The 12994-nt window shown below is 40.7% G+C and overlaps 1 protein-coding gene across 2 annotated transcripts; it reads right to left on the bottom strand.

Annotated features, from left to right (window-relative positions):
* Positions 1–1306: 1306 nt before the first annotated feature.
* On the bottom strand, positions 1307–12557 carry LOC137260117 (acetylcholinesterase-like). 2 transcript variants are annotated; one of them, XM_067797815.1, is made up of 4 exons: positions 12239–12557; positions 5061–6545; positions 4266–4429; positions 1307–1714 (listed from the first exon to the last, which is right to left on the bottom strand). In XM_067797815.1, exons 2-4 carry the CDS (start codon positions 6542–6544, stop codon positions 1677–1679), a joined length of 1686 nt encoding a protein of 561 aa, XP_067653916.1. In that variant the 5' UTR covers position 6545; positions 12239–12557; the 3' UTR covers positions 1307–1676. The 2 variants fall into 2 exon arrangements, with proteins under 2 accessions (XP_067653916.1, XP_067653917.1); XM_067797816.1 differs by lacking the exon at positions 12239–12557 and adding an exon at positions 9130–9204.
* Between the last annotated feature and the right edge of the window lie 437 nt (positions 12558–12994).

Raw genomic sequence — 12994 nt, 5'->3', positions numbered from 1 at the left:
CATGTTCAAGGTCATTCATGTCCACACATTTGAAATCAAATGACTGAAACAATCCTAACAATAGAAGTTGTTCACTGGTCACGAGGGGATCATGGATTGAGGTACCCTCGTTGTTTGTTTATGTTCCCTGACCCCTCAACCCCTGGTCCCCTGGTGACCAATGAACATCGTATTTATCTTACTGAACACCTCGAAACGTGAAAGTGTATGTTTTAGTTGACTTGTCTGAGCAGTTTGCGTCTAAACTTCTGAGAGTAAATAACGCATATACCACTTGATTAGTCCATCAGTTGACTTGTCTGATCGATAGTGTATCTATCAGTTGACTTGCCTGACATGATAATGTATCTATCAGTTGCCTTGCCTGAAATGATAGTGTATCTATCAGTTGACTTGCCTGAATTGATAATGTATCTATCAGTTGCCTTGCCTGACCTAATAATGTATCTATCAGTTGACTTGCCTGACCTGATGATGTATCTATAAGTTGACTTGCCTGACATGATAATGTATCTATCAGTTGACTTGCCTGACACGATAATGTATCTATCAGTTGACTTGCCTGACATGATAATGTATCCATCAGTTGCCTTGCTTGACATGATAATGTATCTATCAGTTGCCTTGCTTGACCTGATGATGTATCTATCAGTTGACTTGCCTGACCTGATAATGTATCTATCATTTGACTTGCCTGACATGATAATGTATCTATCAGTTGCCTTGCCTGACCTGATGATGTATCTATCAGTTGTCTTGTCTTGAGTAAATTGCTGAAGTATCTAAGAGTTGACTTACCTAAGTTGATTGTGTATCAAAGAGTTGACTTACACTAGTAGATGATGTATTTAAGTGTTGATTTACCTAAGTTGATGAGGAATCTACCAGTTCACTTACCTGAGTTGATGTTTCTAAGAGTTGACTTACCTGAGTACCTGAGTTGATGATGTTTCTAAGAGTTGACTTACCTGAGTACCTGAGTTGATTGTGTATCTAAGAGTTGACTTACCTGAGTACCTGAGTTGATTGTGTATCTAAGAGTTGACTTACCTGAGTACCTGAGTTGATTGTGTATCTAAGAGTTGACCTACCTGAGTACCTGAGTTGATTGTGTATCTAAGAGTTGACCTACCTGAGTACCTGAGTTGATTGTGTATCTAAGAGTTGACTTACCTGAGTACCTGAGTTGATTGTGTATCTAGGGGTTGACCTGCCTATGCTAATAACGTATATGCATCTGAAAGTTGACATTCTCGGCACAGCGTGCTACAACAACCTTTATATGGAAACGTGAGGAACGACAGAATACAGCTTATCTGTTTATTGAGAGGTGTGGCGAGTGTGATGAAAATATAGCTGTTGTTACTGATAAATCAGCAATATAGTTACCCGTAAGGATCCGGGTTAGAATTGGTCTTCAGTAACTCATGCTTGCTTAAGCGACTAACGGAATCGGGTGGTCAGGCTCGCAGATTTAGCTGACACATCGTCATCGTATCCCAATGGCGTAGATCGATTTTCCTGTTGGTGATCACTGGATTGTCTGTACCCGACCTGATTACTTACAGATCACAGACATATTGATGGAATGTTGCTGAGTGCGGCGTTAAACAACAAACTGACAAACAACACGGTAAAGGGTGTCGCAACATTCATGCAGTGTGACGTGTTCAATTTCATCCTCTTGTGCAGTACTCCTGCCCGTCCGGTGGGTCTGAAACACATTAGTGTGACTCATCATTGACCTGCAGTTCGCAAGCATCCACAAAGCCACAAGAGAGACAAAATATCAAAGCTGTACGAACTTAAATCTATGGCTGCAGTTCGGTATGATTCCAAAAAACGATACATCAGCACGGCGATATTAGAATGAGTGATAAGATGTTAAGATAAACATAAGCAATGAACTTAATTATATGTATATGTAAATTTGAACATACAGGTATGAACATATTGGTATGTAAGTGTTAGCATGAATATATCGATATGAATGTATGGCTAAGTTAGTGAGTTTAGTTTTACGTCACACTCAGCAGTATTCCAGCTATATGGTGGCGGTGTGTAAATAATGGAGTCTGGACCAGACAATCCAGTGATCATCAGCATGAGCATTGATCTGCACAACTGGGAAAGGATGGCGTGTGGCAACAAAATCAGCGCGTCTGACCAGACCGAGTACTCAGATTTTCAGCGTGACGAGTGGTCACTTTAACCATTAGTGTACACCAATGAACCACATATATATGTGTAGGCATATTGATATGGCTGTGCCACCAAGACAAGCAAGGTGAATATGCATGGGATGAGACAAACCACATTCCAGACTTCTGAAGGTTTGATTTTAAACAAGAAAGCTCCAATTATTTACAAGCCACTGGGAAGAAGTGACAATGAAACAACTGTCTGGTCAAGATAACACTGAAAGGAGGAAAACATTGTGGTGTTTAAATCTATGTATAAAGAGTTTAACATATATTTGATGGTTAAGGATGAAATTAATCGCCTAATGCCAACATCTGTAAACGCCTCATTATGTTTACTTGTGTATGTTTATCAACATGAAGCAGTTTATGTACAATAAATCTGCCCTTATAGTTACAGTTCCAAAAATTGATATTTGCTATTTGATCCAAGACAAAATCCAACAACATCTTTGAAATTTCTGAAACTGGGAGACAGTTAAGCATGCCATATAGCTAGAATCAGAACCCAGACATCGCCATACCACTTCTCATCTCTTTTCCAAAGAGAAAATCTTCTCTCTCTCTCTTGCAATACAATGGTTTTCAATGTAATGTTTGTAGATGATGTGTCATCTGTAGTTTATTCAGCTGTTCAACTCAAAAAGCAAACAGATGATTTGAAATTATGTTGCTTAGAAACTGGAATGAAAGTGCCAACAATAGTGATGGTCTTTTAGAAAAGGTAAACCCTAAGAAGTTACGAAAAGTGGAGATACAATGGTGAAAAGATTGAAGTTGTAAACTTCTTCAGACATATAGGCATCATGTTTACGCCCAAAGTTACATGCACATGTATCCAACTTTCCCAGTGTTCTAGAACTGTTAACGCTATAAACAAATATCAAAGGACACTTAATTACTGATATTCCATGTAAAGATTTACTATCTGAACTCATCACTTCCATCGCGCTTGAAAAGGAGTTTTATCATGCTTCAGATGCAATAACTGCAGAACAGCTTTTAACACTTGGAAGACACCAAGCTGAAAGAATGTGTCATACATATTGATATTAATATATTGATAGAACCAGGTTCTTATTCTTGAGCTTCTCTCCAAGGCGACAGCCGAGCAGGAACAACCAACTTCAAAATATTCTAGTGGCTTATTTATTACCATCAAACGTTTATAATGTCAACACATATACTTAGTGAACGAACTGTAAGTAATCATGAATGTCCAGGAGTGCAGTGATCTCTGGTCAAGCTACGTGTGTCCCGCAAACCGTTCTCCACAACTAGACTTCCCCCGCGGTTTATCACAAAACAAGTCGAAGTCAAAACGTGCGCTGCATCCATCAAATGTAAAGATCGTCACCGTTTCGATGGACCGTCCCTAGATGCCATAAACCCTCCCTGATTATTAAGCCATGATAAACTATATATCCCTTTGCTAGTGTCCGTGTACAAGGTCTGTACCTCGCTGTCTTGCCACGTAGCCTTAGTAATCCCAAACAACATTCATCCTACAGTAGTGCTGTCCATTGTTACATGGTCTGAGTTGACTCTACCTGTGACCGTTTAATCTCCCCCCAACTCAAGTCGGTGCGTTCTGTCTTTCTTGATGTTTACATTGACCCCAAACTCACGTACACTCCCTATGCACTGCTGGGTGTCATTTAGTTATGGACAACACTAATCCGTGACTATTTGTGGTCCCTGCACACAGGTACAGCTTCACTATATTGCTACATAGATAATCAACATACAAATTATAGACACATACAAAACATTCCGCATGCCCACGTTTAAATATCATCAATTATTCATTACTAAAACATATCTGTATCACTATTAAATAAAACCGGGAGTGTTACAATAAGTATTTATAAACATGCTGATATCCCTCTGTCGAGGTCAACATGTAGTATTCATAATTTCTGTTGTCCAAGTGTGATGGGTTCCACACAGGCAAAGACTGACATTTCGATCCTCTTTTGTTGTGTGTCCCTTTTCAGTTAAATAAAAGAAGTATCAAAGTCACTTCTGAAACTATTAGAATGTACATTCCATCATAAACATTACCTTTTGAAATCATAGGTCGAATCCTGTTCATGAAGACACATTCGTGGTGAACTACCCCATGTCCTGCTGCTAATTTGCTGCCCACGTCAAGGGTCATGTAGGAGAGATCAGTGTTGTCAGAAACAGGCCATTTCACCATGACGGGGACCGGAGCGTTCGGATCGCTGGATACAGATAAGAAAATCTCCAAGAAATCTCGATTTTTTAAAAGAGATTTATTTGTGGTATAATTTATTGATGGATGAGGAAATAACGGTTTATGACAGTGTATTTCACTCTGTGAGAGTGAAAGAGAGAGATCGCATGTAGGAGAACGGCTTGACAATACGAATTAGCGCTTTAGACATTTACACGAGAGAAATAGTGCCTGTCCCTCTGTTTACCAACAACTCAATATTAATTATAGGCATCAATGGTACATTTTTATGAAAACCTATGAGGACACATTGTGTCAAAACAAATTGCGTCATAATGTACTTATGGCATGTTACATTTACTGTGGATATTAAACCAAACCATTATGGTGCTTTCTTATAGAAGTTTTGTCCAGTCTGTTCTAACTTTCAGTTTTCTTTGCTGGTATGGGAACCTGTCTGTTCAAACCAAAATGTTTATTTTAATGTGACTGAGACATGCAAACTGTGCAATGAATTTAATTTCAACTATATCGACAATAAAGTATTGTCTTGTCTTATCATAATTTCCGGCCGAGTTGGGGATCTTTCACTCAGTAAATCACCGTTCCATGGAATATGTCACGTATACTGTCTCACACACACTGTATGATTCACTCACCCTGACTTGGCAAAGTTGGTCCAATACGTCATGATGGTCCTGCTGAGTTCCATCTCCTCCTCTGTACATCCAAGAGACTTTTCCAGAACCCAGCCAAACACAAAGTCAAGCTCGTACGAATGGGGTGCTCCAATCCACTGTGGATATGGACTAATTGATAGTCGGTGATTAAAGCTGTACACGTAGGTGGGGTTGTCAGGAGTGTACAATCTGTCAAACTCGAGATGAGGACACTTGTAATGACTATCTGTAGTCATACGAATCATGACATCAAAATAATCAGTGTCTTTTAGAGGCGCTCTCTGACTTTCATAAAACAGGCGAACAGGCTCTTCAATTTTCTCACCGGTAATAAAGTCAGCCGAAAGAAGACTTTCATACTCTGACTGACTTAAAATCAATGTTTCCGGTAGTGTGGTTACGTTTCTCATGTGCGGCAACATCATTGCCAAAAACAGAGCTGTCTCGTCTTCAGTAAACCCATGCAATACACTGGTCTGCTTGATGGATCCACTGGACAGAAGAGACTTTGGGTCATCGGGGAGGAAGTGTCCATCCACAACTGGAACAAATGTAAGCCCTTCATCTAACAAACTAAGCTGAATATCTGCCATAGTTTGGGCATCTGCTGTCTTCATGCAGTCATAGATGTCTGCATCAGTTATAGACGAACGGCATTCGAGATGATCAGCAAACTTCTTTATTTTCAATTTTGCTGTTTTAGGTATGGTGTATCCCCAACGGCAACTGAAGGTCCCACTCTGCATGATCGCTCTGTCAAACACCTCACGAGACAGAGGTGACACCAGGTGATGACCCACACTGACACCTCCAGCACTTTCTCCAAATATGGTCACTCGGGTTAGATCTCCACCAAAGTTGGCAATATTGTCCTTCACCCACTGTAAGGCCAGTCGTTGATCCATCAAGCCCATGTTGCCAGGGATGGTATCTGGCCCCAGATAGCTGAACCCCAAAGGCCCCAGTCTGTAATTCATTGAAACAACGATGACGTCATACCCTGCTGCAAGGTATTTTCCTTCATATTGTGGCATTCGTGTAGATCCACTATTGAAAGATCCACCGTAGATCCAGACCATCACGGCTAGATTGCCAGTATTATCTGATGGCGCCCACATTGTAAGATGAAGGCAGTCTTCACTGTAATCGTCTGGTATCTTTTTGTGCTCCTCAACTGCGCCATCAGCATCTTTAATTTGGATGCAGGATGGCGTTTGTTTTCGTGCATCTCTAACTTCCGGTCCCCATGGATCTGACGGTTCTGGGTATTTGAAGCGGAGATCACCTACAGGAGGCTTGGCATATGGGATTCCATAGAATACGTCAAGGGATTTGCCCAACACTGACACTCGTTGTCCTAGAAGTGGGCCATTTAGAGTTGAAACTTTCTGTGTTTGCACAGTAGGCAACACTAGCAACAACGTCACAACCGTGGCAAGTGCAAGCCTCATCCCAGGACCCATTCTGAAACGACATAACAATTTCGCATCGGTACATTTTGTTTCTGAATCACTTTCTAATTCGATTTCTGGAGGGATGGCATGAATCCAATTGGGGTCCATACAGGTAATATGGTGATCTACCTGCAGTAGTTGGCGATCTATATAATATTGCTGAGTGCGGTGTAAACCTTAACTCACTCACTCACTCACTCACTCACCTTCAGATGTTGGCGATCTATAACCGCTGTCGTCATAAATTAAAGAGTTTTAGCTTTACATGCTAGTTTCAGACACAATCTGTGATACTCTAGTTATTTTACAGTCTTTCGTTGACTGATAATTGAACAACTTATATTTATTGTGTAGGCAAAATCCTTATCGTCACTATGTGGCTGAAATGTTGACGAGGTGACGTAAAATTTGAGCTCATCACTACTTGTGTACATGAATATATGACGCGTTTTATCATATATACGACGTCTCCCTTTAGGATCTAATACGTTTAGCAGAGAGCATGAAACACGCTAGAATGAATGGTCCCGCTGAGTTAACCCAAACCCAAGAGAATGTGTGGTGTAGCTTTAAATGCTATATATAATTTCTACGTTAATGATATGGATCACCGATCAGTACCAGGAATAAAAGCAAACTGGATGTAAATCATATGTGAAATAAATACTTGGAATTATGGCTCAGATAAATGCGAAGTCTATTTGGGGTTAATAGATTAATCAGTATGCAGTCTAAGTAAACTTATCCCCAGTACTTTTCGTTACACTCCACTACTGAGTCTAACAAAACCTTATGGGAGGTCGCGTCAAGTAACCTATGAGACTGACCAACCACAACACAGCTTACCAAATCGCGAAAGTGCACATTCGCGCATACCTTTAGAACTTTTGATCTCGAAAAGGTTCGTACCCGAACGATTCCGAATGCTATTTTCTCTACGACAGTTCCGGATGATGCACATGGCGTACGTCCAACCATGACAACGGTGAGTAAACAGTCGCTAAAAATAGTGTATTTGGCGATATTCAATCATGTTGTCTTGCGGAAATATTATGTAATGGTAACCATGTCAACAGGAACCCCAAAGCGTATATACTGTAGGTCAAATAACTGTGTGTATGCGGATTTTTGTTTGTGGAGAGATTTGTGTCAATGAACTGAATATTTTGAAAGTCCCTCCGATCCCTAAATAGTAGCTTAGCCGTTGTCCGATTGGTTAAATCTATTTAACCGTCTCGCGTTTGATTGGACGGCCATTAGTCGCTCAAATATCCCCTGACGCGACCTTCTACTAGGTTTTGTTAGAGTGAGTGTAACGAAATACACTGAGACTAAGTTTACTTAGACTGTTGAATATGCAAACCATTATAGAGGCTGACTTTAGCCTTGACATCATAAATGAAAAAAATCATAAAATCGAAACCTTGACGGCAATGTACGGGATGAAATAGCTCATTGTCAAACCTACTAGGATCACACCCACTTCTGGAACATTGATTAATTTGTTCTTTGTATGAGATGTTGATACCTTGTTATGTTATGTCTGATCCAATATGAAGCGATAACTGTCCTATATTCGTAACTTTTAAGGACAATATTCAAAACAATATTACTTTTAAAAGGACAATTTAAAGCTACAACATGACTGATAAAGAAAAACATATTGAAAGTTGAGTTTCAGTTCCTTGGCAAGGTACCTTGTCATCTGACACAACTGATGAAGCCGCTATCTCGTCCTCTGAGTCTTTCTTAGAGATTTGTGATAAGCGTATCACAAACAAAATAATAACTATTACTGGTAGATTGAGGATGTCTGGTGAATAGTTTCAAATAAAAAAGTAACCGTGAACACAAATAAATCGCTCAGATAAATCGCACCGGGAATGATATTTCCTGCAACTAGACGTGCCATTTTAGTATACGATGATCAAGGTTATATCATACCAATTATAAACTAACAATTATGTATCCTGATGACACTTCGGTCTGTGTCGCTGTAGCGGCTCATATCTGAACAGTTATTTATCATAATGTCACAATGGCAAATTGATTTGGATCTAAATGAAACGATCTCATTCATTTTAAGCATTTTACAAAACGGTTATCAAATTATCTCCAGATTATTTGTCTATCCTATCATCTGTAAGTGCTGTAAGTGGATATAATTTGAGAAATAATTCAGACCTACAAAATATTAAATGCAAAACTAATTTGAGCTCCAGATGGTTATTTCTTATCTTACCAAACATCACAATCTTAATTTTGAACTTTATGCAGCATGCGTTTCGGATCATACACTTCAGCCAACCTGTGTGAATCAAACGATTCCGACTTTGCACCTTGCCGATTTAGAGTTATCGCTCTTCCATCTATCTGCATTCGCAAAACATCGGTAATTTCCGTGCATCATGCGTCATGCGGTGTTAAAGAAGACGCTAAAGAAGTACTACCACGAAGTACCGAATGGGTTACCATTAGGGAACATTGCAATGTACCTCGTTTGTAAGCTGGGTACATTGAAAATAATAGAAGAGCGCTAAGCCAATCAGAAAACGACATTTATGTGTGAGGTAAGATAAAGACCAAATGCTTACTTCTTTAGTAGAGGAATCAATTAGTCTATCATCATATGCGGTCATTCGGGCTCATCAGAACAGGTAGATCTGGAACTAATAAAATCTGTAGTACTTAAGTCATACCTTCCCAGGCCTTCTTTACCAATTTACAGAAAATAGCGTTATTGTACACACCTTGACTTGCTGATATCCGGACATCACAACAACTACTAGTTTATTTGCCTTCAACGATTCTTTGCAAATGGTCACTCATTATGTCGTTAGTATTGTCCAGGTAGATTCCCACTATGTTTGCACACAGTTCTTGTGCCCCTCACTATCTATCAGTTTTATCAATGCTATTTTATCATTGTTAGGGGGCAGCATTGATATAAAAATGTTTTGTGCTTGTTTGCTAATCGATCCGTGAAGATCCGGGTTAGAATACGCCTTCAGCAACCCATGCTTTCCATAAAAGGCAACTATGCTTGTCGTAAGAGGCGACTAACGGGATCGTTGACTTGGCTGACACATGTCATCGGTTCCCAATTGCGCAGATGCTCATGCTGTTGCTCACTGGAGCATGTGGACCAGACTCGATTATTTACACACCGCCACTATATAACTGGAATACTGCTGGGTGTGGAGTAAAATTAAAGTTACTCACTCATTGTTTGCCAATCCCTTCATGATGAAATGAATAAATATGTTGAAACCACGAGGATATATGAGCAAAACAGCATGCAACTGGAGACAAATGCATTGGAGATACCAGCCACCCGGAAATGGGTGAGCCTCAGCCATCGCACACTGGAGGACCATCAGTCTGAAGGGCTCGTCTCTGGATCCACTGGATCTCTACACTGAAGGTTGTACAACATGATGTTCATGAACATACGGTGTGTGACGTCTCATTGTGCATAACAGAGATGCGCCAACAGTGGATCTGTACACCCAGTGGATCTCTACACTAAAGGTTGTACAACATGATGCTCACGTGCGTACAGTGTGTGACGCCTCAGTGTGTGACAGAGACACCCCAACACTGGAACCCGACACTAAAGGTAGTACAACATGATACTCATTATCTCTGAAACATCGTTCAAGGAATAAAAGTACTAGTTATCCATAAAACCTGTCATGTTTTCTAAATGCCTGTCAAAAGCTTCGTACCTGGTACACGCCCTCGTAAACTCCAAACATCTACTGGCAACAGCCTGAAGGCCTTCGTGTGGAGTAGGTATTAGACGGACGTATTTGTCTGCAGGCATATGCAGTCTCAGTCCTCGCGGATGCGCGGTATACTCTACAGTAGCAACACTGCTATCCTGTACGTATCTATATTGCAGGCAATTGCTTTGCAACAGCACAAACCTCCCGCGTTTGATAGGCTGTTGACCGGCCAACCAAGCAATAACTTCTTGATGGTTTTGAAATTCACCAGAATACCCTTTTTCTTCTCGTACCTGACCCCACAGAGGAAATATTGACATGCTGCGCCGATACATTGTTAAACCAATGATGCATCAGACATTGACCTCATTTGTGAAAAGGCCGTGGACAGTCAATGACCCGTATCTTCACCTGACGAGTAAATGCTTCTAGAGAGAATCAGTGTGTGCAGGCTGCGTGCGCGAAATTCATAACCACCTCGTAAGGGATTGATCCAAGAAGTGGGCCATTTAGAGATGACACTTTCTTGGGTAGGCAAAACCAGCAACAGCGTAGATCAGGAGCGTTGCAAGTACAGGGTTAACCTCGTCCGCGATTTGAGACAACATATCTATTTCGCAATTCACCATATTTTGTTTCAAAATCACTTTCGAATTCATATTCCCAGATGATCATAATTCCTTGACACATGACACGTGAGACAGATGACCCAGATTATATACGTTAAATTTAGATTATCAGTCTAATGTGTTTTGTGGATGGTTAATATCCTGCATCTGGAAGAACCGTTATATTTTGCGAGCTTCACCTCACAGCATCAAGCTAAACTTCGTGGAATGTACACAGACAACTATGACGTCACAAATATGTGTGTAGTAATACGTTACGTCACAAGCTCGGTGACACAATTTTCTTCTGATCACTCAATTCTCTGCGCCAGGACATCTAGTTCCCAGTAACATATTCTGTAATGACACGTAATGATGCCAATAAATCGTAGTTTACATCTCGTGGAACTTCACATCTTCAATTAACTTTCTGAACATCAAATGTTCGAGTGACATTTTGTTGCTGGATTCCTGTGTCGTCTGTTCGCTAACAGTGACAGTCGGTCGGGGAACTGATGTTCCTATTTCGTACGCCTGTGTATTCCTATCTTCACTTCGTTATCCACTCCATCGTTACCTGACATGTCTTTTCTTGAGTCAAAGCACTGACAGTACTGTAACCGCGGCCGTCAGTCCGGCCATGATCGCCGGTAGATGGGCGTGACTCCATGTTTGTTTACACTGTAAAAGTAGTCCCTAAAATATGCAAATGACTTCTCTAATTTGCATCAATATCACTACAAGGCAGGATCAGCCTTCTACAGAAATCATGGTTTTGGATCCAGTGGATCTGTGCTCTAAAGGTTACACAACACGATGCACATTGCTAAACAAGTACACGAACGTACAGTGTGTTACATGACGAAAACGTGTACGTTATGGAGAAGAGCCAACTGTGAAGTTTCTCACAAATTTCAAATTAAAATATATTGGCACATTTGATCTAAATATCACAGGTAATACAGGTAAAAATCAGCAATGAGCATATAACTAATTGAAGACGCCCTACTATCCTTTAGGCATGGCTGTTGCCCGTGTTGGGGTACAACTCGTGCTTGTGAACCAAGTGAACTTTAAATTGTCATTACTTTGCGTCGGAGTGAACAGTTAACCCAGGTGTACATATCCCTGACTACGTGTGAGTCGGAAGAGGGTTAACAGCCACATGGCATATACTGCCTGGCACTGCTGTGTAACAGGGGAACATTCCCAGAATATTTGCATATTAGATAACGCTGGTAAGAAGTGTGGAAGTGCATTCATGGTTATTTCATCAACATTCATTGTCTGAAGTAGCATCACTGCTATGCTGGCTGTTTTACATTTTGGACATATGCAACAGATTGCCATGTCAATCACACACCTACCTGGTACCTGACTCTTCAGGTGTGCTCTGAGCCTGCTTGTGTACACGCTCTAATGACCAACAAACGCTTGCTTGGCAACAACCTAGAGTCTTCCGTGTTGATAGGTGACTGACCGACCTATGTGTCTGCAGGCTGACGTATGTAGAGTCTCAGTGCGCAAGGATAACGTTTAGTATGGCGTAGACGTTGGTTCCGATCTGATGTAACTGGAAGGAGCCAGGCACCGGAAATCTGGGGACGGTTGGGGCCAAATCTCCGTCCCACCATTGCTTATTCCCAGGCTGTGACTGGAGGTAACTCTGCTCTTCCCTGCCTCAACAGCTGTCTACATAAATCTTACTCCGACTTCTTATGTGAAAAGAAAGATTTTTGCAGTTCTTCACCCAATTAAATACACATGGAGTGTTTTTCGGAATGTGAACCTGTATCGTCCTCGTACCTTAACTATAATAGGTCAGGGAGAAAATGTGTTTCGTTAGACTATACATGATGGCTGAGCGAAGTGTATTTCTTAATTTTGTAACTTTCAAATCATTTGACAAAATAGAAAATTTTATTTCAATGGTAAGGTTATATCTTTGAATGTGCTGTTTGACTGAGAATGTTTAGTAAATGCCATAATTATTCTTATTTGTATCGTTAACATGTTGTTCTGTATACAGTATTTCTCGCCGCGAATACCTGCAAAATTGCTGATGCCCTGACTCACTCACTCACTCACCCACTCACTCACAGATTTCACCACTTAGCGATAGG

This window comes from Haliotis asinina, chromosome 13 (assembly GCF_037392515.1).
Source record: "Haliotis asinina isolate JCU_RB_2024 chromosome 13, JCU_Hal_asi_v2, whole genome shotgun sequence".
NCBI lineage: Eukaryota > Metazoa > Mollusca > Gastropoda > Lepetellida > Haliotidae > Haliotis > Haliotis asinina.
Note: the sequence above shows the minus strand (reverse complement) of the source record. Positions and strands in the feature narration are given on the sequence as shown.